This window comes from Eptesicus fuscus, chromosome 13 (assembly GCF_027574615.1).
Source record: "Eptesicus fuscus isolate TK198812 chromosome 13, DD_ASM_mEF_20220401, whole genome shotgun sequence".
NCBI classification, from domain to species: domain Eukaryota; kingdom Metazoa; phylum Chordata; class Mammalia; order Chiroptera; family Vespertilionidae; genus Eptesicus; species Eptesicus fuscus.
The window spans coordinates 12028517-12056498 of NC_072485.1; the positions used below are offsets into that span (position 1 = coordinate 12028517).

Here is a 27982-nt window from a genome sequence, read left to right on the forward strand (position 1 = left end):
AGCAGGAGGTGTTAGCCTGAGTCAGGAAGATAAAGGACTTTGAATGGAAGCAGGGCCCCACTTCCTGTTTAGAATTCAGATGCAGAACTAAAAGTCCTGAACAGAAGTGGAATAAGTAAAAAAAAAACACCAAAAAACAAACTGAGTAATGTACAGGCAACAACCCTCCTGAGAAATAAGACAAATAATTCAGGCTCTAGAACCTCAAGTTCCAATAAATGTAACTTGGTACCGAATTCCCTAGGAATTAAACTAGAACTTCTTTAGCAGGAGTTTAGGTGGCAGGTCATGGATGTACAAGTCATATCACAATTATCTGGAAAGCTTATTCTTAAAAACAAAAATTTCTGCTACTCAATCTAGACATATATCTAGATATACACTGAGTGGCCAGATTATTATGATCTCTGAACACATAATATTATATACCCTATATAATAAAAGGCTAATATGCAAATGGTCCCCTCGACCAGGAGTTCAACCAGCAGGCAGGCCAGCCAACTGCTCATGTCCCCTCCCCCTGGCCAGGCTGGCTGGACCCCACCCCACCCATGCACGAATTCCTGCACCGGCCCATATACATACATATGTATATATACATATATATATATATATATATATATATACACACACACACACACACACACACACACACACACACACACACATACACATATATATACACACACTGAGTGGCCAGATTATTATGCGTTCAGAGATCATAATAATCTGGCCACTCAGTGTAGCGTCTACAGGCCTAGGTTTTTTGTTTTTTTGGTGGGTTTGTTTGTTTGTTGTTTGTTTGTTTGTTTGTTTGTTTGTTTTAATGTCTCTAAACAATCCTACTATAAAATCTCTAGTGGAATCCACTGTTCTATGGTCTGGAGTAGAGATCATTTCTTCTGGGATTAAGAATCAAATCAATAATGCAAATCAAATCTCTCTAGAAGAGCAAAAGCATAAATTCATCCATGTTAAAATAAAAATTGATGTTTTCAGAGTTGGCTTTTCCTCTCCTTTTCTTTGTCTAGCTCTGGACAAGATTCAATCCTGGCCAGTATGTATGAGTCAGAAATTACTTCAGCATGCTTGCTTATGAAATTCACATCTTGTTTTTTCCTCAAATGACTACTACATATGTCCCACGGGTTTCTTTTCATATCTGTTACCAACACTCCCCTAACTTCAAATGCAATTGTCCCTCATACCATGCATGATTTACCTCTTCTGTGGGGACTCACAGCTGGGTCTTCTGACTCCCCTTCTCTATGGAAGGGAAGCCTGATCCTTCTAGGCCCAGTCATTCTCTGTCTCCCATCCACCTGCACCATAACAGTGGCGGACAGCAATGTGCAAGCTGCCCACACAGATACAATAAAAATCACAGATATCACAGGGAAAAATTCTGATGAGTATTTTGAAATCTACATCTTCTTTCTACACACAAGAAAATTACTATCTCTCATCTTAAAGTTAAGACCAGACTTGGTAGAAATACAGGGGGAAAAAAAATGTGGGCATTATCTGTTGTTAGGCCAGAAATCAATCGGAAATGAGGCCTCAATCATACAACATCTGAACACCTAACTACCTACTATTATTGGTAATAAAAATAGGAAAGGAGAATTCTGAAACACCTAGAAAAATCATAACAATACATAATCGTCCATAGCTCTCTGCATAGAAAAGAAAACATATGGGAATATTTCATATGGGGTTCATGAAAAACAAATCAAGAAAGATCAATATATTTACTTATAAAAACAGACTGCCAATGAGATAATAAAGGGAATGTACCATATATAAAAGCCTTAATTTGAAAAGCATCTTTATTGGAAAACATAAATTTCTATTCACCAAATTAATTAAATAGACTGTGATAGAAATGCTGTCAAAAACACTTTAAATTGACTGGACATCTGAACTCAAGGCTAATAAGAATGACAACTCATCTAGCGTAAAACCTAGGATGTTTGAACTTAACTGTAACCTTACTTAAAATTTTCATTAATGTGCAGGACTTATAAATAGCACATTATTAAAATGTATAGTTGAGTCAAAATTAGAGTTATGCAGCAAAAAAAAAATTAAACCCACAGGCAAGAAATGATTAATTTAATGAATAACAGTCATCAAATATAAAGAAAAAAGTGAGGGGAGAAGAAAGGTGGTATGTTCACTTGAGCTAAAAGATTCAAAAACCAAAAAAAAGTATTTAAGTTAAAAAGCAAATGTGCCAAATCACTATGAATTTATTTTATGAGATGGCAACAGAAATAACCTATGAGTTTGACATGTGAAATTACATGGACCCACAATCATTTCACATAGTAAGGAAAGAATAAACTTCTTTCTCACTCAGAGAAAAAAACAAGATAATAACTGTTCTTTAGTAATAGATTTGGTCGAGGGTTCAATGAGTCATGCAGCAGACCCTTCCGTCAGATTCAGTCTGCCTGCCTTCCCCACCAGCTAATGGTGTGACTCGACACAGGCAGCTTGACCTAGCTGTGCTTCCATTTCTTCTCTTCTAAGTCAGACATAATTTTCCCTGGAATTCTGCTGATACTAAAAAGAAGTGATATGATCTCCTGATAAAAGAGCAATAATAGATTTTTAAGAGCCTTGAGAAACCTGTTATGAGAGTTTTCGTTAAGTGAGTTGGCTTACTGGCCACCAATAGTGTTGAAAGAAATTAAACCATGGCAAGCTGAGGGCTAGGAGAGAATAATGATATTAGCAAAGACTGCTCATGGTGTCTTATGCTTTAAACATCTTCAACAAATAGGATTACAAGTCATATCGCTTTGAAGTGATACCCATATTCCTAAGAGATTTTATTTCCCACTGTCTAATGCTGACTAACTCCATTCTGGGAACTTATTTTTTTACCAAATCAAAGAGAAAGATTCTACTTATCAGTACCATGAATCATTTATGCTAAAAATCTGACCATGAATGTTTAAGCAGTGTATAAATTCAGTCATAAAATCTTGAAAAATCACCCAGAATGGAAAACAGAAAAACAATATTCTTATAGTTTGCATATATCGAAATTTTAAGGTGATAGCAAGTGTTATTTTTGTTTATTAAAAGGGAAAACACACATTTATTAGAATGACTAAAATCCAAAATCTGATGGCACCAATTTCTGGAGAGGTAGAAGAGAATGGTACAGCCATTTTGGAATACGCTTCAATCATTTCTTTTCTTTTTCTTTCTTTCCTTTTTTTTTTTTTTTTTTGTTTCTGTTTGTTTGTTTATTGGTTTTTTAAAGAAAGAAAGAGGAAGAGAGAGAGAGATAAACATTGATGTGTGAGTGCAACATCCATTGGGTGCCTCCTACAAGCCCCCTGTCTCTAAACTGAAAATGATTCAAATTACAATGAAATTGTACTCTCAATACCAATGAGATACAGTCTTAAACATTTTTGTTACTACAGTTCACATACAAAAAGTTTCCCAGTTATATTTGAAATAGTAATGAGCTAAGTAAAATGCAATATCATGACAATTATCATAATTGAGAGAAATAGAGACTTGTATAGTTAGCTTTAGAGTGGTCATGTAAAGTCAATCACATTCCAACAACTCTGGAAGGTAGCATGAAGTAGTGAAAATAATGTGGGTTTACCCTGGCCAGGTAGTTCAGTTGGTTAAAGCGTCATCCCTTCATGCCAAGGTTGAGGGTTTGATCCCGTCAGGGAAAATATAAGAATCAATGAATACATAAATAAGTGGAACAATCTTCTCTCTAAAATCAATCAATTAAAAAATTTTATTTTTTTTAAATTTTTTCTTATTTTAAATCCTCACCTGAGGATATTTTTCCATTGACTTTTTTAGAGGGGATGAAGAGAGGGGGAGAGACAGAGAGAGAGAAACATTGATGTGAGAGAGACACATCGATTGGCTGCCTCCTCCTGCATGCACCCCAATCCAGCAGGGATCTAGCCTGAAACTGAGGTACATGCCCTTGAATGGACTCTAACCCTTCAGTCCCAAGGCCGATTCTCTATCCACTGAGCCAAATCGGGTAGTGCTCAATAAAAAAATAAAAAAATTTTTAAAGAAGGCAGGGTTTGGTATCAGACTGACATGGGCTTAATTCCTGCTTTTTGCGGCTTGTCATCACTGACAAAGGAACTTAACAAGTTCCTGGCTCTCAGCATCAGTTTCCTCACCTAAAAAACTGAGCAATATTGACCTCCCAGGTGTACTGTAAACATTCTTCTGTGAATATTCAATAATAAGAGCAAACACTTATGAAATATTGTCATGTATCAGGCTTCGTTATATATAAATACTTTATATAAATTATTTAATGTTCCGAACAACTTCAGGAGGTATGGAATTATATTATCCCCATTTCACAGGTTAGGAATATGAAATGTGAAAGGTTACATAACTCATTCCAGCTCACACAATTAATAAGCGGTGGAGCTGTGCTTTCAGCACAAGTAGTCTGGCTCCTTTTGGCTCCAAACCACTGTATTGTAATCCCGTCATTAAATCGGTTACTAAATCAGCGGCCTTCCAACCGCCTGAACTCCAGTTCATCTCATTAAACTCTGGACCCTATCTACTTTTAATGAAAGCAGAAATGATCACTTACCAACTTGTAGTAACCAAAACTATACTAGCAGAATTTATTTATTGCTATCAATCTTAATTCATCTGTAAAGCCAGTAAATGGTTATTACATCAACTATGCTAAGTATTTTAAACGTATTCCAGCTTACTAAAAAATTATATGATGAAGAGTTATTCTAAGAAAACCCCAAGGTAATCTTAACCCTAAGTAAGGCTTCAGTGTTATGGCCAATTAAAAGGCTCTAGATGCACATTCAAAATCACAATAAAACCAAAAAGTACCTACAAGTTAACATGTAAGCAACAAACTATTGCTTATAAAAAAACAATCAATGTAAATCTCCATACCAGCTCATGGTTCTAGAATCTGTGGCACTTTGTGGAGAGCTCCGATTTCATAGTATTTCAGAGTCCTTGAGGCCAGGAAAATACTATGAGGTAGAAGCCCCGATGGTCATCTCCTCCTCCTCCTCCTCCTCGCCTTCCCAACAAATAATCCCCTGACAACATTACTTGGATTCTGACTTGACACATGCTAAGTCTTTGGAGACAACAAAGCCCCACTCTAACAGAAGACCTGTGAAACAGACAACTTGAATGAACACTCCCTCACAATCCACGTCCTTCCTGATTATTTTGAGAGAAAACACACTTAACAAGGGCAGTATAAGGCTATGCTTTGTTAATACTTAGCAAATAACTGATACCTATTAAAATATCAAACCTTAGTTTGCTACATGTCATCAGCAAATAAATTACCTAGAGCTCTCATTTCTATCCTAGTGTGGAATGCCTTTTCCTACACCATCTCCTCCAACTCATATATACCAAAACACCCACCACCCCTTTAATGGCATTACAACGGAAATAGTCATCACCCCTGATCATTTTAAATCGCATTATGGCAAAGGGAGCTGTGCATTTTATCATCCTCCCTTAGCTCTGTCCCCACAATATTACCTAAGTCCACACCACAGGACCAGGTGGCACCACGTGGTATAGACACTTTCATGCTTTATCATAGAGGCTTCATTGTACCACTCAACCATTACATTTCCCAAGAAAATGCTCAATGCTGCGACTCACAGGCACGTACATACATTTTTACTACTTAACTGGAGCTAAAAATGGGCTTTGTGGATTATGGCTGGGAAAGGTTTACATTTTTCAGACAACCAAAATTAGAAGATCATTTTGGTATGCAAGAGACATATACCAAATAAAGCAATCAATTTAACACTAAAAGCCTTTATCAGGGAGGGCATGGTTCACAACCATCGTTCTTTGTACAGCCTTTTCCCAGAGTTTAAAGCTTCATTAGACTGCTACACTGCATTATCCCAGTGACTGCCAGAGCACCAAAATGAGGCAAATAGATGACAGGGAGCAGTCTGTACTTAATATCCCTAATTTGTAAATGATGAGACAGAAATAGCAACAACCGGTTTCTAAGCCAACAAAAGAGAAATAAATGGTGAAAATCTTGCTGATTGGAAAAAGTCCTTTCCCATTAGCAGCAGGCATGAACTGCTCTGTAATGTGCATGCGCTTTTTCGGGGAGTCCTGGGGAAGCCGGGACTGAGCAAACACAGGACGGAGGCCTCACTGGCCTTCTCTAGCAAGCTCACTCCCTCTCTTCAGGCACCTCTTTCTTATTCCATGCCAACCACTAGATTCAAAGTCCAACCTGAAGAGCCAATTAATAACCAAACTATCTACAGGAGTATAGTAAATCGATAGAGATGGTACCTCTGAAAAGAGTAAAATTTGCTACTCTGATCATATTTTCTGACCTATGACTTTAAAGCTCTTTCCTTAATAGGTAAAATATAAATAACATAGAAATGAGTGAGCAAACACATTTCTAGTCTCTACCATTTCTAGGTTAAGAAGGTGAGAAAAGTATGTATTTCCCAATCCCACCAATGTTCTAACCACTTTCCCCAAAGGTAATGAATATAAATCATAGGGTTGGAAAACTGCCCGCTGGCATCCACAAAGAAGGTTTCCAAGCATCAGAATTTGTCCTAAACTGGTTAAAACTATTTCTCCATACCAAACTCCCACCCTCAAAAAAAAAAAAAACAACTTCCTTTCTTGTGTAGCGGTTTTCTGTCCAGTGAGTTAATCAACTCTTGCATGCTCATAAATGATTACACAAGAGAATTTAAATGTAATTTTTTAAAAAGATAAAATCTAAGCAAACCAAAATAAATCATAGTTCAATGACTTGTTAAAAACAAAAGTCTCATTGAGCCCTGGCTGGGTGGCTTAGCTGGTAAGAGCATTGTCCCAATATGCTAAATTATGGGTTCAATCCCCAGACACATATAAGAAGCAACCAATGACTGCATAAACAAAGTGGAACAACAAAATAATCCATATGTATAAAAGCCTAAGTGACCACTCAACCAGTAGACTGGTTGCTATGATGCACACTGACCACCAGGGGCAGACGCACAATGTAGGATCAGCCCCCTGGTGGTCAGTGCACTCCCACGGCCAACCTCCACGGCCCCTCCCTCTGGCCGGCCGGCCAACCTCCCATGGCCACCCCTTGTTCCCCGCTGGCCAGCCCCAATCAGGACTGGGCAAGATGTCCTGATGGGCCCCAATCGCCGGCCAGGCCAAGGGACCCCTTCCGGGCATGATTTCGTGCACTGGGCCTCTAGTATATTTATATTTTGTTTCTCTCTCTCTCTCAAATCAATTTTTTTTCAAAATGGGGAGGAAAGCACAAAGCTTTCATTGAATATGACCAGTAAAGCTGTTATCTTTGTCCTCAGAGAGTCAATATTTCAACAGTTATGAAAGGACATTATTCAAAAGAGAACAGCTACCTCATAGGCCCATAATTACCTGTTAGATCCAGGCCAGCATCTGGTCAACACGTGGCAGGCATTTAGTTTTTCTCTTCAGAAATTTAAATTTTACAAGATCGCACCGTTTACATTTTAGGAACAACCCATGATTAGAGGGGGAAAGTCGGGGGAAAGTAGAGGGGGAAAGTGTTTCTTTTCTAGAACAAATGTAGTATTTACGGAAATCCCAAACCTGATATACAGTCATCTTCTAAATTATAAGTACCTAGCTTAAATCTACTCATTCCCTAATATCATCAGGTAGCACACGACCTGTTGTTCTTTCCACTCACACCTCATGGCTACTGTTGAAGGGCAACTAAGCTGCTCTGGGCCACAGTGTCACCTGGTGGTTACCACGCCAAATTGTCTGACCTAGAGTTTCTCTGTGGACTTGGGCACACTTGCTTGCAAGTCATGGTTCAGATGCCATTAGTACTCCTTATATGTTTATTATCTTGAACAACTCATGCTCTCTCTAAACCACTGATTCTCAAGGTAGGGAGCAAAAGGAAATGAGATGTGAAGTACAAGGAAATGTTGATAAATGGATAAGAGCAACTTTCCAAAATACTATGCCCTGGCTGGTTTAGCTCAGTGGATAGAGCATCTGCCTGCAGACAGAAGGGTCCCAGGTTTGATTCCGGTCAAGGGCACATGCCTGGGTTGCGGGCTCAATCCCCTGTTGGGGGACGTGCAGGAGGCAGCCAATCCATGATTCTCTCTCATCATTGATGTTTCTCTCTCTCTCTCCATCTCCCTTCTTCTCTGAAATCAATAAAAATGTATTTTAAAAAAATACTAATCATCCCTCAGCCAAGATTCTGATACATCCTTCTTAGTGGGGCATCATCTCACCCACCCCTTAAAAATCACAAAGTGTCCAGAGAAAAAGATGTTAATGATGGGAGAGTCCTTGAAAATACAAAATCAGAAAACTAAGAACAGCTCCTGGGTAATGCCCATCTCCCTCCTCCTTTATCCTCATCCTTCATCTGCTCCAACACTAGGATTTTCTTGGGGTACAACATTCCCACAGTTGTACTAAGATTGAGCTATTACAGACAAACCGCATACACATCTATATGCCTCCCCTCACAAAATCTCCACGTTCTTAGTGTAATATTTTGTGTTTACAAAGTTACCTAGGATGAAAATGTAGTCATGGATTCTGAAGTCCCAGCTTGAGTGTAAAAGCCATATCTACCTCTAGGAGTCAGATATGTTTAGAAAAATCTGGGGTGAAGTCACCCGGGATCTGTTTGTGAAAGGGACTCAGAAGTCTCCTGGGAAAGCACTTACACTAAAGGGAGAGAAAAATCGGGCAAACAATTTTGCCCCAATCTCCATCGCCTGACTCTGAGGGAAATGTGATTCTGAGCTCCCCCTGGAGTCAGTCCCTAAGATTTCTTGTCCCTGCCACCACTGCATGGATTCCTCCCAGTCATAAGGAAAAAGGAGGATTCAAAAAGATTTGAAAGAGGTTATTGTTCACTAAAAACCTCTGTAAGACATTAGGGCAAGATGTATTCCTGCTGTGGTATCTACTTTGCATATAATACAACATAGGTCTCCCACAGCAAGAATATCACATATTACAGTGTGACAGTATGGTTCATTGTGGTACCTTGATGCTGAGTGCATGATTAAGTACAGTTTACAGCAGCACCGCTTAGTCATTTGGGGTGCACCCAAAAATAGCGCCTCGGTCATAAATACTAGTATCTTTAAGATGGACACACACACTACCACACAGGGCACACAGCCCTCAGGAGATGACCTGCCTCCCTGCCTCTGAGTCCACTGTGAGCACCTATGTCCTATCCTCCAGCCACAACCAGAGCCCCCAGAAACAATGGAGCAATCATAACAGAAATAATAGCATCTGGGCTTTGAGAGGACAGAAAGATCCTCCATTTTAGCTGAGGGTAAACATACTTAGAGAAGTTTCCCTGGAATGTATTTTTATTATAATGTTTTTCTATCTCCAGGCAAATGCCACATATAATTTCCACTTAAGCATCTTCAGGAGTATTGAAATTAAATCACTTGACGACAAGGTCTCAATCTGCCACAGCCTCAACCTACCGAACTTTTCATTAGTAGCAAATAAAACATTTACACCTTTACTTTTCCTGTTCTCCTCATTCATTCTCTCTTAACCATATAAACACATAGTTAATATACCGAGCATATTAGCAGTGCACTGAAGAATTCCCGAGATGTCCTCGATTTCCTCTTTGCTGGAATGGTCCGCATAGGAGCATCTGTTAGAGATATTGTGGAAATTCTTTTCTGCATCCCTGTAACTAAGAAGAAAACAAAATCAGCATATGGAGAAAAATGTCAAAGCATCTGCATCTGCGAATGCACTCATATACATACGCACCAATGCACGTGGTCTATGCTCTCAGCATAATCACATTTTAAAATAACTGAACCTTTAAGACATAGTTTATGACATTACCCACCATTAACATGAGCATTAGCAGAGTGGACCTGGAACTGGAGACAATCATTAATAAGGAAGCTATGTTTGGGAAAAAATAATAAATGAGGGAAACCAGAAGGTAGATGAGCTTTATGTAACTAATGTTTCCTTATGTGAGTGTTTCATAGCTGCTGGTAATCGTTTCTATACAGAACTTGCCTAGAGAAAGAATTAACACCACTAATTTGGTGCATTGGCACCAACTGTGTTGAAAGCAAATACGTCTTAACCTCTATCACAGACAGTCAGGAAGACAGCGTGGTGCTTGGATAATAAGCAAACAAATTGGAGGCTGGCAGAATTTCAATCACGGTCTCACCATTTTCTTTTTGGACTAACAAAATCAATATGTGATATTATATTAGTTTCAGGTATACAACAGGGTTATTCAACATTAATATACGTAACAAAGTGGTCACCATCTGTCATCATCCAAGGTTGTTTCGCTGTTATTGACTAGATTCCCTATGCTGCACATTGCAGCCCTGTGACTGACTTTATAACTGCAACTGCGTACGTCTTGTGCCCTTTTACCATTTTCTGTCTGTGAGATTGGGGGCAAGTAACCTCATCTCTGTTAGTCTAACTTTCCTCCCTCATAAAATGGAGATGCCTCCTAGGGTTCTTGTGCGGACGGAATGACAGATGCTGTAACCAGATGTTGACTGGAACTTCTCCAGCTGCTCTGACTTAGAGCTAAGGCACCAAAGCTCCCACATTCCAAAAGAGAGGCCAAGAAGACCAGACATTCCAGAACCTCCGAAATGACTAAAGAGCCACTGCCACTGTCACCACCGCCATCTGACAGAAGCGAAGAGATACGCAAACATGGAAAGGAAATCCTCAGAAGAGCCACTGGCCTAGGAAGAGAGCCTTGTTATCGTTTCCCCCCCCCCCATGAGGAAAGGAGAGCAGGGGAGTGCTCCCTGCGGAAGCCCAGCTGCTGAGAGTTTGGTGCTTGGATGTCTCACTCCTCAGTGGACATCTGCTGAGGAATTCTGGACCATCCCTTTGTGCCACACTGAGTAGAGAAAGAAGTTTCCAGAGAGAGTTACAACAGGGAAACGAAAGAGCCAAACTGGGAACAGCCTGTAGTCCTACCATTCAGCAAGGCAAATAAATAAATAAATAAATAAATAAATAAATAAATAAATAAGCTTTCCATGGATTCGGGAGATGCCACAAAGAGAGGCCAGCCTGATGTTCCATCCACTGTTTTCCAGGCCGGGGCAGGAATCCCACTAGCAAGACTGAGTGAGGCGTGCAGGCCTCAGGTCCAGGGCAAGGGCCTCTGAAGCAAAGCGGGGCCCATCCATGCACCTCACTGAGGACATCACAGCCAAGCAGGGACTATTACAAGAACCAGTGAGGTTTTCCTGTCCATTCTCGCCTGACACCACCCATCGGAAGAGAACGGGACCTAGAAAGGAGTGGCCTGGAGTGTCGGAGTGAATAGCCACATCACTGCTTTGGGAGTTCCTCAGGCCAAGCCTGGCCCAGGCACAGAGGGAAATAAGAGTGAGATGGGACATGAGATTAAAGATTTCAATTGGTCTGAAGTGGACTTTATACTCCCTGAATGTACTTGGAAAACAGTGATGTGCCCAAGCTAATACTGAAGGGGACTCATGCTAACATGTTTGATGTGATTGGAGAGAAAAAGTAAAATGCTTTAATGGTTGTACACCTTACTGAGATCTGACTCCAAAAAAAGTTAGGCAAAATGCTTTTTATAGTTTCTAGAAGGCAGTACTCAGCCAATAAAAGGTGGAAAGGGGAACATGGGTGTTAAACAGAGACAAAGAAAGTATTATTTTTAAATCAAATGCCACCATTTTCAAATATTTTTGCACAGCCCCGATTTATTCATCTGTACAATGATTCTATGAAATAGGTAGTTAGGACTAAATAAAATAACAGATGTAAAGTGCCCCATGTATTGCCTCACACGCAGGGAGCAATCAATAGATATTAGCTTTCATCTAACTTCTTGTTTTTATTCCATAAGATAGTTATTTTTTGTAAATACATAAAAACACTAGATCGTGTTTTAGATTTAAAAAATCTACAACCACAAAAATCTGACCATGGAAACATAAGTAATACTACTGAAGTTTGTTTCCAGAATAATCAGAGTTCACCCACTCCTAATTTTACTTCTAATGTTCTATTGAAATTATTCTAGCTTAATCCCCATCCAATTGTCAAAAGAAAAAGAGAACAGAAGGTTGGCTGTATAAAACAAACACAGGGCCCACAGTGATGATTGGAGTAATAGAATTTAATTTTAGATGACTATAGGAAATGGCATTCCAGGCCAATATGAGGTTGGCAGCAGTCCTACCCAGGGTATTAGCACAACAATGCTAATTCTGGCAAAAAAAAAAAAGAAGAAGAAGAAAGTTAATGACATCATTCTAAATGCATATTTCTTTATACTTTCATGTTAAAATATATAATGAATGAACATAAAAACTCCAAAAGATTGATTATCATGTGTTTTTCAATCATAGTGTTAAAGAAATCTCTGCTTTGTCTACACTGTCATAGTAACCCACTTTTGTGAGCTACAGACCAGTAGGAGTAATGCAGTATAAACATGAGTGACGGTAGTTGGGTTAGGCACTCCAGAGGCAGAAATTTAGGTTAAATTAAAAAAAAAAAATCCAAACTCTGTAAGAAGAAAGTGGTAACTAGAACATGAGGGGGGCATGCTTACGTTTAGCTCCTGATGCTAAACAACTGATTTCAAACTTTGAAGGCTCAAGGAGGACAGGGAAAGGATGTAGCAGGAGGGCCAAGGGAAAGACAATCAATGAAAATTGAGGTGCATAGGAGTCAGGTACTAATGGTGGTAGTAATTCAACAAATGTACTGATGATCCTTGTGTACCAGGCACTGTACTACTTTATATGATTATATGACTTAACACATTATTATCATTAATATTTTATTCAAACTTTACCCCAACCCTGCAATTATTACCCTTTTAAAAATAAGAAAAGCGAGGCTAAGAGTGGTTAAGTAATCCGTCCAGGATCAAAGGTAGAATCTGACTTTTAAGTCTAATGTATCTGGTATGTCTGCTTCCGAAGCACATTTTCTCAGTCCCTGCTCTATACTACACAACAAGGATGCACAGAGAGGAGGAAGGGCAGAAGACAGCATCAAGAATAACATCAGACACAAATGTCATCGTAAAGCAGATTTTCCTCCATCCTGACTTCCTTTTTGTTCCCAGGGGAACCCTGGTATCTCCTACTCACCCCTTTTTCTTCTCAGTATTCTTTCCACCCAACACTGCCCAAAAACCTAGTCCATTCCCTAGAGGCTTGAGTTAAAGCAGCACAAGCATGTACACTCAATGCTCCCTTTTCTCATTCTAGGTTGAGGGAGGAGAAGACAACTATGCTACACAAGCAAGAAGCTATCCAAGTGAGCATGCTTGTGTAGAATTCATACAGTAATCAAAAGGTACCATAAAATCAACCTGACATACAGTGGCAGAACATTAAGTGTTAATGGAAAACTATGCAAATAAATCAATGTAATCTATAATAATAAAAGCATAATATGCTTATTAGACCAGACAGCCAAACGACCTTCCGATGTCATTCCGGATGTCCTTCCAGACGAAGCTGCAGCAGCGGGGGACCAAGGCAGAGGTGGTTAGGGGTGATCAGGCAGGCAGGCAAGCAGTTAAGGGTGATCAGGCAGGCAGGAAGAGGTGGTTAGGAGCCATCAGGCAGGCAGGCGAGTGGTTAGGGGCAATCAGGCAGGCAGGCGAGTGGTTAGGGGTGATCAGGCAGGCAGGCAGAGGTAGTAGGGGTGATCAGGCAGGCAGGCGAGCAGGTAGGGGTGATCAGGCAGGCAGGCAGAGTGGTTAGGGGCGATCAGGCAGGCAGGCAAAGTGGTTAGGGGTAATCAGGCAGGCAGGCAGGCAGGCGAGAAGCCAGCGTCCTGGATTGCAAGAGGGTGCAGGCTGGGCTGAGGGACTCTCCTCCTGCCCCCCTGTGCACGAATTTTGTGCACTGGACCTCTAGTTTAGCTATAAAGAAAAGGGTCCTGGGTACTAGCACTATAATTTTAGAATTCTATTGGGCCCTGGAGATTATTCCCACCCCTCATTTTACACCCCCTTCCCAAGCATAATTCACTCTTTTATCCATTATATACACATCTGTGTATATACCCCTAGGGTGCAACTTATTCATTTATTCACATTTCCTCACTGCCCCCCCCAAAAAAAATTTGTTAGTCCCTGCTATGTACCAAGCATTTACAAAGGTACAGAAATATAAAAGATAAATAACCAAATAATAAATAAGTGAGATCATATAAGCTAATGATAAGCACTATGAAAAGGAATAATGAAGAGTAAAACAATAAAGAATGATCAGAGTTGGAGGCTGAGGTAGGGAATGGAGGGCCACTTTAGATTGGGTGGTCAAGGAAGGTCCTTCGGAAGATATTATATTTAAACAGACACCTAAATGTATAAAAAGAATAATCTACACAAACATCTGGGAACAAAGCATTACAGGAAAATGAAACAGTGCATGCAAAGGCCTGGAGGTTGAGCAAGCTTGGTATAGTTGAGACACCAACAGGTAGTTGGAATGCTGGAGTGGAGTGAAATAGGGGGAGTGGAAGGGGATGAAATCAGAGAGGTACACAGAGGACAGGTCACAGGAAGAATTCAGATTTTATCCCATCACAATCAGTCTTGATATGGTTCAAAGCCAGGATTTCAAAGTGTGATCCCTGGACCTGCAGGATCAGCATAATCTGGGAACTTATACATGCCAACTCCTTTGGCTGAGTTATAGTAAATAAGACCTCCATATTAGTATCTCACCTAAAAAATATATGAATTGATGCTGTGAATACAATAAAAACAAGGCAGTGTGACAAAAACAAAGTAGGGTGTTTGTATGTGTTTATGTTTTATTCAGACACAAGTGATTAATAAATCTGAATTGTATTTCAAAAAAAAAAAATTTAAGAATGCCAATTCTTGAGCCTCTCCCAGACAACCTGATCAGGAACTGTGGAGATGGGGCCCAGCAATCTGAGTTTCAGCAAGTCTGACAGGTGATTCTGATACCCGTTAGCACTTGAGAACCACTGGGCTAAAGTAAATGGTATGACCTGATTTTTTCATCATTTGGCTGTGGTGAGAATATAGTATTAAGGGACAGGAGTAGATACCAAAAAACTAGATGGGAACCTCTAAGTGAGAGAGGATGGTGACAATGGAGAGGAAGAGATTTATCACATTGCATGAATAAATTATTTTAATGCTCATTTTCCAACTTGAATGATGTCTATGAATAAATAAATGAACAAGTGAATGGATAAGTTAAGGAGCAGCACAAACGTTTAAAGATAAAGTTGCTGAGCTGCAGAGAGGCTATCTTACTGCCTCCATCCTCTACTCCCTCCCAGCCCTCCATCTGTGTGATCCTTTGAACAGCTGCTCCCTGCATTCAAGTCTAGGTCTTGGAGGCTAAAAATGCCTCTGAGGATGTCTATGGGCTACTGGCATATGAATTCATCAAGAGGCAGAATCATGCAATCCTGGAGCTCTAATAACTAAAGCAGATCCAAGGGCAGAGCTTTAAAGGAGAGGAAAGGGAAGGTGGGAAGGTCAGTGGTTAGAGGCTGGATTAAGAAACTGAGAAGGGCTAGCTCCTACTCCCTGCAATCCCTCTGGATTCATCATCCCAACCCCCAAGGCACCTATAAACTGAATGACCTCAAGACAAGCCTTAGGCAAAGCCCCCTTTCAGGGATTAGGAAAAGCATCTATTCCCCAGCCTAACCTCCCCAGGAATATGTAAAATAATACTTGCCAGCACTTGCTACCTGAAATCCCTTTCACTAAAAAATAAAAGAAAAAGAAAAAAACATTCCTTTTTACAGTTAGAGATAAAAAGCCTTCCTTTGTATTTTCTTAAGAGGAACAACACCTTGGTGTGAATACATGTAAATCCAAATGTTAGTGGTAACAGATGCCCTCCTTTCTCAGTACTGAAAAGAGAAAGGAAGCGGAAAGAAGTCTAAAAGGCAAAGGAGGGCTTTGCACATGGAAGCCACGACTGAAGGAAAGGAAGGAGAAAGTCAAGAAAAGCAAATATAACACTATTCTGCCAACTCGTCCTTTTTGTCTTCATCAGCATGAGTACAAATACAGGCAGTGAGCAAAGGTACGTCAAGTCCTCAGAAGGCAGCCAACACCCAAGTAAGAAGTATGCTAACAGGTCTATTTGGAACCAGCCGGACTTCAGGACACCTCTTTATACTGGAGTCACATTCCCTGTCTGTTTTCATTATACTGTGTCTGCATTAAACAGAACTAGAAAGGCCCATTTAGGCAACGAACAAAGAACCACCACAGGCTATTTCTACACAGATGGAGAGAAGGGAGAGTTGAGGCAGTAACTTAGATAAAAGACAACTCCATCTTAAAAACAAAATATAAATTTTCGGCTGATTATGGTAATATAGTCTAGTTATCTATTTGATCAAATTTACAAGATTCCCTTTCCAATTTTCCTAGAAGACATAATTTAGTTCATAAATGGGACTATTTTGTCAGTTATTATTGGATTTCACATTAGAAAGGGCATTCATAACTCCATAAAATAATTTGCATTTGATTACTAATATTGTCATAAAATATTAATAATGATGATGATAATAAACCTAAGAGCAAATATGTAGTACTTACCATATACCAGGACCTGATCTAAGAATACTGGCAAATTTAATCCAACACCATACTTAGAAAGCAGCATATCCAATGAGAGTAATTAAGTTTTATTTAGAATGTGTGGAGAGAGATTAATTTGACATTCTTACATTCTTTATCTCCATTAGGTTAAACCATTTAAAATCCCTAATGGCCTCAAACTAAAAGCCATCTTGTGAGTTTAAATAATGTGTTTTTCCTAGCAAGGCACTCTTGAGGATTGATATGACAAAGTTTCAAAGCAATTCCCTTTGAAATGACAACATAATCATCACGCACTTCAAGTATATGGCATCGTACTAGGTACTGTTATTTTTCTACTAAGTTTTCTTCCCTTTTGTTTTATAAAAAAAATTATATAACACTTTAATAGAAAAATATATATATCCTTGAGACCCATGACAATGACTAGTAACCATAAATGTTCAATGATTCCAAAAGCATGTCAAGAGGTATCAGGATTTGAATCTTGATTCCTCAAAAGTTCTTAAAAACTTACAAAGAAAGATCATGGTAGCACATAGAGAATATTAACAAGGTGAATTAAAAATATGCCTTCCTAATGCCAATGAATTTAATTTAAATAGCTAGATTGCATCGGAAAGTAAATCTAGGATTTTGTATTTGCCAATTGCTTTCTGCAACAGCCAATCAAAGGTCATATGTGGAGTCTAATGAACAAAATAAATGATGAACAAAATAGATCCAGAGACAGAGAAGCATGGAATAGATTGAGGAGGGGTGGTGATTAACCAAAGAACTTATATGCATATATGTGTAACCCATGGACACAAACAAGAGTGTGGTGAAGGCCTGGGAGTGGGGGGCAGGGTGAAGGGAGTTAATGGGGGGGAAAGAGGGGACATTTGTAATACGTTCAACAATAAAGATAAAAATTTTTTCAAAGAAGGGGGATAAGAGGAAGGGGAAAAAAGGTATACCTTTCATTCATTTGGAGCTTTCTATTTACAAAATACTTTCATTGAAATTATCTCATGTAATAATGACATCTAATCCTTGCTTTAGTTACTATTATCATCATCACCCTCTACAAAAGAGATAGTTACTTAAAAGTTCTATGCGTCCCTGAAATGTTTTTTTACCTCAAGTCTTACTTTACACCCTATCACAATGATGTCAACAAATGGGGCATAAAAAAGAAAAATGTGGCATGTGACTCTAGCTAAAATAATACCTCTCACTGAACTGTATTAAACTTGTAATGATTTTGAGTAAACTTTACTGAAGGATTAGAGCATCTCAGTTGGTACCATTAAATCTTAGCACATTACTAAGGCAAAATTATGAGATGAAATGAAATGGATGAAAATGAGATAAAAACGAAAAAAAGAAGAAGAAAAGCACAAGAAGAAAAAATAAAAAGTAATACCAAAGGGAATTTTACTTAAAAGGATTAAACACAAATAAGCCTAAGGCAGTCAGTCATTCCAGGGTCCCCGCAGGAGCCACCCTCCACGCTGAGAGCACACCCCTATGAAATAAGGCTGACCTGATGGCAGAAAACTACATGCTCAACAGCTATGTTTGAGTAATTATCTTTAATTTGCCCCAGTAATGACCAACATCCATTTTTACTTACCCAATAACTTGGTGCTCATAATACTGCAATGTCCTCTTGAGAGTTTGCTGAATCGTCTGAGGCTACAGAATAATAATAATAATAATAATAAATTACCAGCAAATCAGTGCCATTCCCATTCTGAGCATCATAGGCAGATATGTAGCTTCTGATTTATCTCATAAGAGGTTTTTCTTTATAATATTAACCCATGATGCCTTTTGCCATGTATTTTCCCCACAGGAACTAATATGAGGCACTCAGTAATTACCCAGAATTTCCCAATTTCAAATACAATAGCATTTCCTGGCCATATTTTTCCCAATTATTTTGTACCAGCTATTAAGATCAATAAAACATTCGTTGGCTGCCTATAATAAACCTAGGCCCCAGGGGCAGTGGGAGGGGATGTACTGAAGATTCATGGGTCATGCACAGGGCAAGCCTGACTTCCCTGCCATCCAAGAGATTCCAAGCATGGGTTCTGGAGCCTCCCAGAGGGACCACAAGTGCTCAGGGCAAGAAATGGGGTCTGAAGCAAATACCTAAACAGCTCATGACCAAATTTTATAATCCTCTCTTCTCCATGCCAGATGAAAATAGAGTTTCTTAAGCCCCGATCAAAAAATGATTCTTAGACTTATTTGGGTAACAGAGCCTAAACTTGGAATTTCAGACCCATGGAGCCATAAAAGTGACACTAAGATCCTAGAACATAGATTTTTATTAACAAATTAAGATAAAAACCAAATTTTCAGTATCAAGACAGTAAATTTTAAAATAATAAAATGTTGCAGTCAATCAAGCAGAAACAAGCTATCAAATGTTTATCAAAATAATGATCGATTATAGCGATGGATGAATTTTAGGGGAATATCATGACTCTGACACAGACTCTTCAAGGTGTTGAGACAGCAAGGTAGTTAGATGACCTCGTGGGCTCCCACTAACTAAACTACAAGAACCTAGACAAGTCTAAAAGCGTAACCTCAGAAAGGACCTAGCACTGTGCTGGTACCTAAGAAGCAGTTCAGAAATATCAACTTATTTCCCATCCCTAATCGTTCAAAGTGGCCATCTCAATGACCCTTAATTCAGAGGAGACTACGAAGGTTGTTGTCAAGGTCCACTTGAACCCCTTCCATGGTCACCTTGTTATGAAAACATCCAGGATAGATATAATTATCTCGCTAACACTCTTCAAAGCATCACCATCCTCCTTCATAGGGAATGGCTGTGTGAAAGCTAGGAAAAAAGTGAACTTCAATTAAATCAAGAGCATCCACTGAGATGTTCTACGCTGTCACTTAGGAGAACCCTTACCCCTGAGCAAATCAGAGGCCTCACACACACGATCTTCACCCCTGCCAAGCCAATTCAGAAATTAATTTTAGGAGGAATCAGACTCTGAGTGTTCAGAGAAAGAGATACAGGGCAACTTCTTTAAACGGCTGTTTTTCATTTACAGTAGGTTAAAAAAGATGAACATGAGGCCTCAGACTGGCACAGATGTTTCTACTCATCGGGACAGAATCAAAGCAGAGTAAATAAAATGTGTCTAGGAAAGAAAAATAATTCCTGAACCAAGAAGCAATGGAGCTGCTGAGAAATCTAAGGAGGATGAAGCAGACACAGCAATCCTGGAGCACAGGAAAAGCGTGCTTTAAAAATCCACCCCACAGCCAACCTTCACCAAGTCATTATCAGTCACTGGCTCAGTACCCCTGGGAGCTGGGCCTCTTGCACTGGTTTGGCAGTTTCTGAGCTAAGATAACTTTTTCTTGGCAACATGCCCTAAGAGCAGTTAATATCCACAGGGGGATTTATCCTCCCAATAACCTCTGGTCCCAAAACATGGAACAGAAAGCAGGAACTAGAGAGTGCACAGGGCCAGATAAGACCAGAATGACCTCATTTTTACTAAAGGACTTTTATTTTTTGTCCCAGTACCAGGAATTTCCCAGGTTTTAAAAAGCGCATGTTTGTGAAAGGAGTTAAGCCTTTTAAAGAGCTGACTTTTTTTTTTCTTATGTGAAGCAATTACTTTTTACTCCCCAGCAGGAGTTAAACTTATAGTTCCCAAATACATTAAAAGGAAAATGTTCTCTGAGCACACTGAACGAAGCTTCAACTTGCTAGAGCGCTTATGGGCTTCCTGTTGCTTGCCAGGCCAGTGGGCACACTCTGATGGTCTAAGCGACAAGCATGGAGGCCGACTGCAGAGTAGCCCCTGATCTTTAGCAAGCCAAGGGTGACCTCAGCACAAACCTGATTCCTCCGAGCGTCTAATCTCGGAGGATTCACTGGAATCTTCTCCTGAGTTTGCCTGATTGCTCAACCCATGGCGTTATCAGTGAGAGACAGACATCCTCACGTAATCTCAGGGACTCTCTGATCTAAATTAAAAAGCATGACGTGAAGACCCACATGTGGGCCTTCCATAGGCTGACTTCGGCCTTGACAGTCAGAGGGTCCATTTATTAAGAGTCTATGTATGTTTGGCTCCGTAAATAGAGTGTCGGCCTGTGGACTGAAGGGTCCCAGGTTCTATTCCAGTCAAAGGCACATGCCCAGGTTGGGCGCTCATTCCTCAGTAGGGGGCATGCACGAGGCAGCCGATCAATGATTCTCTCTTATCATTGATGTTTCTATCTTTCTCTCACTCTTCCTTCCTCTCTGAAATAAATAAAGAAATATATATATATTTTTACAAAAAGATGGCGGCATACGTAAACACCTAAACTGCTGCCTCGCACAATTTCAAAACTACAACTAAAAGACAAAACGGACATCATCCAGAACCACAGGAAGGCTGGCTGAGTGGAAATTCTACAACTAGAAGGAAAGAGAAAAGCACACTGAGACTCAGAGGAGCTGCAGGAGGCAGAGGTACTGAGATGCGCGTGCGGAGAGGCCTGGCAACTGAGTGCGCAGCTGGCTTTCTCAAGCAGGAGGGAGACAAAAGCTCCCAACTGCATTGAACTGCAGTTCCAGGTGAGACTCTGGGGACCCAGACTCATACAGGGTGAAACTGGACTGTCAGGAAAGAGAAAAGCACACTGAGACTTAGAGGAACTGCAGAAGGCAGAGATAACGAGGTGCGCGCAGAGAGGACGGGCAACTGAATACTCGGCTGGCTTTCTCAAGTGGTAGGAAGACAAAAGCTCCTAACTGCACTGGACTCCAGTTCCAGGCGAGACTCTGGGGACCCAGACTCATTCGGGGAGAAACTGGACTGTCTGGCAGCAGGCGGAACTCGAGGGCGGCTTCTCTCAGAGATGCTTGCAGTGATTACCGAGGGATACTGAGACCCAGGGGCCTATTAGGGCAGGGCTGAAGGGAAACCAATGCTGTCTGCTCTGCCCTGAGACTCCGCCCCATCAAAGCTGAGCACAGAGGCTTTTGCAGGTCTTGTCTCATAAGGGTGTCTCCAGCACAGAAGTTCTCCCAGCATAGACACAGCTGATCCTCACAGCCAATTGGTCTGGAGGTCAATTCCTCCCAGTGATACCAACAACAATCAAGGCTTAACTACAACAAGACTGTGCACACAGCCCACAAAGGGGTGCACCAAGAGTGTCCACCTCAGGTAACTGGGGAGGCTAAGCCACTAAGCCCTATAGCACACCTAGCACACAAAGCCACTCTATCAACTCAGGGAAGCAGCCAAAATGAGGAGACAAAGAAACAGATCACAAATGAAAGAAATGGAGGAAAGCAAACAACTGAATATAGAGTTCAAAACCACGGTTATAGGGTTTTTCAAGAATTTTCTAGAAAAGGCCGATAAATTTAGCGAGACCCTCGAGGATATGAAAAAGGACCAACTAGAAATTAAGCATAAACTGACTGAAATAAAAAATATTATACAGAGATCTAACAGCAGACTAGAGGATCGCAAGAATCAAGTCAAAGATTTGAATTACAAAGAAGCAAAAAACACTCAACCAAAAAAGAAAAAAAAAAAGAATCCAAAAATATGAAGATAGCATAAGGAGCCTCTGGGACAACTTCAAGCATACCAACATCAGAATTATGAGGGTGCCAGAAGAAGAGAGAAAGCAAGATACTGAAAACCTATTTGAAGAAATAATGACTGAAAACTTCCCCCACCTGGTAAAAGAAATAGACTTACAAGTCCAGGAAGCGCACAGAACCCCAAACAAAAGGAATCCAAAGAGGACTACACCAAGACACATCATAATTAAAATGACAAGAGCAAAAGTCAAAGAGAGAATATTAAAAGCAGCAAGAGAAAAACAGTTAGTTACCTACAAGGGAGCACCCATACGACTGTCAGCTGATTTCTCAACAGAAACTATGCAGGTCAGGCGGAAGTGGCAAGAAATAATCAAAGTGATGAATAGCAAGAACCTACAACCAAGATTACTCTACCCAGCAAAGCTATCATTCAGAATTGAAGGGCAGATAGAGCTTCACAGATAAGAAAGAGCTAAAGGAGTTCATCACCGCCAAACCAGTATTATATGAAATGCTGAAAGGTATTCTTTAAGAAGAGGAAGAAGAAAAAAAGTAAAGATAAAAATTATGAACAACAAATACATATCTATGAACAAGTGAATCTAAAAATCAAGTGAATAAAAAAATCTGATGAACAGAATAAACTGGTGAATATAATAGAATCAGGGGCATAGAAAGGGAGTGGACTGACAATTCTCAGGGGGAAAGGGATGTGGGGGGTGCAGGAAGAGACTGGACAAAAATCGTACACCTATGGATGAGGACAGTGGGGTGGGGTAAGGGAAGAGGGTGGGGTGGGAACCCGGTGGAGGGGAGCTATGGGGGAAAAAAGAGGAACAATTGTAATAATCTGAACAATAAAGATTTATTAAATTAAAAAAAAAAGAGTCTATGTATGCCAGTGATGTAAATCAGTGTAGCTTAATGGGAAAATCAAGGGCTATGAAAATCTACAGACTTTCTAGTATTCTTTTCCTTAAGAATGCAACTCCATACCTGTTCTCTATTCCACAGTCCCATCCAACTTTCTAAAGGGTGAGATTCTTTTTATCTCATCTGTACCTTTCCTTTTCTTCAAGAAGGAGTTTAGAAAGATGATTTTGAAAAGAGAATTTAGGGTCAAATTGAGTTCAAAATCCAGCTCTGTGACTCAATAGCTAGGGCAATTTATTTAAGCTCTCTGAAATATGATTTTTTTATGTATACATTATTTGTATGGGAATTAATTGAAATACTTAAAGCAAAGCCTCTGGTGCACAGTAGGTACATAATAAATACTGGTTGTCACCGTAATCGGCTAGAAAACATGGCTCCTGCTCTGAAAGTCTCATAATCAATGGACGGCACTCTCCCCACAAGTGTAATGTTTCAAGATACTCATCACCTAAAAAAACCAACAGACCCACCATTCCTGCAAGCAATGAGAAAATGGTGCCAATTCCAATAGACAATGGGGAAAAATAGAAAAGTGGCAGCCAAATTTAAAATATTTTCAGTGAAACTTTCAGATCAGGCCAGAGAGAGGGTGACAAAAGCAGAATTCTCAAAATTAAGATTGAGGATAGACATAAAACCAAGCCTATAAATGGGAAGAACACTGAAGCACCACAGCTAAGATCAGGACCCCCAGGCCTTATGCTGTACAACTAATAAAGAAACCACCCATGAACCCCCTTCCTGGAACACAAAGAATGTGCGACCAGAGAGCAGTGTGACCTCATAATTTTAAGGCCATGTGCTGGAAGAGCAGAGAAACAAGAGTGGGAGACAAAAGCCATTGTTCTTATAAAAAAGAAAACCCAGCAGATCTGTGACTTTTCTCTGCTTCCCCCAAACTAGGATTTAGATAGTGGCCTCTCACTCAACACAAAACAGCAATGGGTAGGAAAACAGCTGGAAAGAGAACGCAGCCATCTGCGTCCTGCACACGTATTGTCTGGGGCTCAAAACGAAGGAACCCCAAAGCTTCCATCCTGTGGCAACAAGAAGCCATCTCCATTTCCGGTCTCATCAACAGCTTCACACTAGTTGGCCAGCAGTAACTGACCCCCACAGACTAAATGTTATGCTCAGGAAAGGTCATGGGATCCAAACAGCCAGCCATGAAGCAGTCCCAACAGAGCCAGAGAAGTGATCCCTGAGGAGTGGGAGGAAGCAGTTCCCAGCAGCTGGCCCTGCAGCTCAGGCAGAGGCTCCCACACAGTCAGGCCCTGCTCTGGATATCTGCACCAGATGGTGTGGGGACCCATCGGGCAGGAGGCAGGGAGACAAGATGTGAGTGTGAGTGTGTGTGTGTGTGTGTGTGTTGTATGCACACAGCATGAAACACAGTTGTCATCATACTAAGTACACATTCATCAAAATTTTACAGACATGAAGAAGGTGAGGCTCCTACTGGTTAAGTCGGCAAACTCATTAGTCAACAGAGCCAAATATCAACAGTACAACAACTGAAATTTCTTTTGAGAGCTGAAAACCGACTTCTGCGCAGTTTCAATCGCACTGTACGTGTGCGCCCGCATGTGGTATTTTGTAGAAGAGCCACACTCAAGGGGCCAAACAGCCGCATGTGGCTCACAAGCCGCAGTTTGCCGACCACTGGGTTAAGTGAATACCCCAAGATCACACAACTAGTAAGTGATTAAGTAACTGCAAATCTGAAACGGCTTTAAGTGTGTCTTCTTCCCACTAGATGCATTGAGGGTCCCTGTCACCTTTAATATTCTGTGTCTCCATATTCATTTTTATAAACACAACACTTCATCTTGCCAAAAATAAGCAAACAAAAATCCCACAGGTAATTTAAAAACAAATTGCCTGGCTGTGGTGGCTCAGTGGATTGAGCATCCTCCCATGAACTAAGAGTTCACAGTTCGATTCCCAGTAGGGGAACATGCCCAGGTTATGGGCTCGATCCCCAGTGGGGAGCATGCAGGAAGCAGCCAATCAATGATTCTCATCATTGATGTTTCTATCTCTCTCTCCCTCTCCCTTTATCTCTGAAATCAATAAAAATGTATTTTAAAAAATAAAAACAAATTCATTTCTGCCTTATAACATATATTTATAAGCTACATAATTAATAGAAACAATAGGTGTACCTTTAAAGAAATAGCTATAAATAGCCATGTTATTATATTTACTTAAATATGAGAAAATTATATTTCAGTGTCAGAAACTAAATGATATGGATATATATTTAATTACTAATGCTCTAAGCCAATGGTATTCAATTTCTCTGCACATTAAAGTCACCAGGGGAGCTTATGAAACATACCAATACATGAGCACCACTCCCAAGTTTTCCAATTCAACTAGTCTGGGGGTCCGGATTGCTTCTCATGTATATCAGGTTTTAGGTACTATAAACATGATGATCAAGAGAAATACTCCATAAACCATCCCTGAATAAGTCAGCCTTAATGAGAGTAGTTTATCCAAATATCAAGAGAAGTAAGCTTCTGCACTGGCAGGGGTATATCATCCTGTACACCAAAATGTGGCAGTTTCGCTTCCCAATCAGAGGTTTCAGTTTTGATACTGAGTTTGGGGCAAATTCGATGTTTCTCTCTCTCTCTCTCCCCTCCCTTCCTCTCTCTAAAATAAAAAAAAAGGAAAGAGAAGTAAGCTTCTGAGAGATGTACACACATAACTGCTAAATTCAAAACAGTTCCATTTATTAACTGTCACTAATGGCTTATAATCAATATGAATTTGTTGATAAACAAATAATTATATTGCTTGTGGTATGTATATAGGATTTTTTAAATGTCCAATTACTTCACTCTGGTGCACTGACATCAGCATTCAATTTTGTGCTGACATGTATATAACAATAGAGTAGCCAGTGTGATTGTTGTACTTAACTCGATAGGGGACGGTGCTTTATGCCCATCCTATCTAATAAAAAGGTAATATGCAAATTGACTGTCACTCCAACACACAAGATGGCCGCCCCCATGTGGTCAAAGATGGCCACCCCCATGTGGACACAAGATCGCCTCCACAAGATGGCTGGCAAGGGAGGGCAGTTGTGGGCAATCAGGCCAGCAGAGGAGAGCAGTTGGGAGGGACCAGGGCTGAAAGGGAGGGCAGTTGGGAGGGACCAGGCCTGCAGGGGAGAGCAGTTAGGGGTGACTGGGCTAGCAGGGGAGGGCATTAGGGGCAACCAGGCCTGCAGGGGAGGGCAGTTGCGGGGGACCAGGCCTGCAGGGGAAGGCAGTTGTGCAGGGACCAGGCCTGCAGGGGAGGGCAGTTGGGGGTGACCGGGCTGGCAGGGGAGGGCAGTTAGGGGTGACCTGGCTGGCAGGGGAGGGCAATTAGGGGCAATCGGGTTGGCAGGGGAGCAGTTAGTCATCGATCAGGCTGGCAGAGGAGTGGTTATGGGGTGATCAGGCTGGCAGGCAGAAGTGGTTAGGGGCAATCAGGCAGGCAGGCAGGCAAGTGGTTTGGAGCCAGCAGTCCTTGATTGTGAGAGGGATGTTGGACTGCCTGTTTAAATGGGCAGCCGGTCATTCCACGAGGGGTTGCAGATTGGAGAGGGATCAGGCTGGGCTGAGGGACACATACACCACCTCCTTCCCCGTGCACGAATTTCATGCACTGGGCCTCTAGTTACATATATTAACTCTTTTGATATTCACATAAACATTATGTGTCTTCCATAAGAAAGCATTTTTTAATGTCAACATAAAAGTATGGAATCACATGGATTCAAATTGGGGTTTTTTTTGAGAACACACTTAACATTCTTTAAACCAAACCTGTAAAACAAAGAGTACATAGGCAAATCATATGACCTTAAGAAAACCGTAGGGTAAATCTTATCTTGTATGTGTATCCACCTTCCCTTTGGAAGCTTCCTCTCATCCAGTGGCTCACCTCTCTCCCACCCTCTAAGCAGCAAGTGTATTTAAAGGTACATTCTGATAGGTCGAATCCCCGCTGCCACATCTGAACTCCCAAATCATTATTGTATATTCTCTTTCCTCCCCTCAACAAAATTTCAAATCCCCTTAGTACACTGAACTCAGATGACACTCAGGAGCAATCATGCCTCCATTTCCTCAAGCCCTCGATCCTCACTCCTTAGGGTAGATGATGGTGTGAATGAGCTTCTCTACATTATGTAAGATGGTCTGAACCACTGATGGTGGAATTTAGGTAAATAGGCTTTTCTGTGAGAGATAAATTGGAGGGCAAAGAACCCTTCTCATCATCCTCAAGCCTCAAGATGAAGATCTCCACATTCTCTACCACATAAAAGCATTTTTTTATGAGAACATGATATGCCAAATTCCATCATTTAAAGTGATCAAAATTATAATGGTAGACACCCTGTCTTTGTAGCTAGCTCTTAGACACCAATGGATCAAATTACATGATTGGTATTATTAATAAAACTAGTAAAGATGATAAGTCACTTCAAACAACCAGATTAATTGCTTCTGAAAGAGATGTAATTACAATAATCATTAATCTTGGTAAATATCCAGATATAATGTTCATTCATTTTCCCAGCCTCTGGACAAACTTACTACATATAAACCAAAAGAAGAAGAAGAAAAAAAAACAGACTGCAAATTAAATATAGAACTTTGAGTCAGGACCTCTGTATTTCAAACCCAGCTGTGCTATTGACCTTTTTATAAAATTAGCCCAAATCTCTTCACCTGGGAGTAAGGAACATTGGGGGGGGGGGGCGGGGGGGAGGAATGCCTCCA

General features: G+C 40.5%; 1 protein-coding gene across 2 annotated transcripts in view; it reads right to left on the reverse strand.

Annotated features, from left to right (window-relative positions):
* GUCY1A2 (guanylate cyclase 1 soluble subunit alpha 2) overlaps positions 1-27982 on the reverse strand; it is a 352258-nt gene that overhangs the window by 300394 nt on the left and 23882 nt on the right. For both annotated transcript variants that reach the window (XR_008557856.1, XM_028132015.2), the window contains exons 2-3: positions 18300-18361; positions 9642-9763 (exon numbers count right to left, since the gene is read on the reverse strand). Coding sequence is in view for 1 of the 2 variants with exons in the window: in XM_028132015.2 (XP_027987816.2) it covers positions 9642-9763; positions 18300-18361 (184 nt within the window). In the remaining variant the exon portion in view is untranslated. The remainder of the gene's footprint in view (positions 1-9641; positions 9764-18299; positions 18362-27982) is intronic.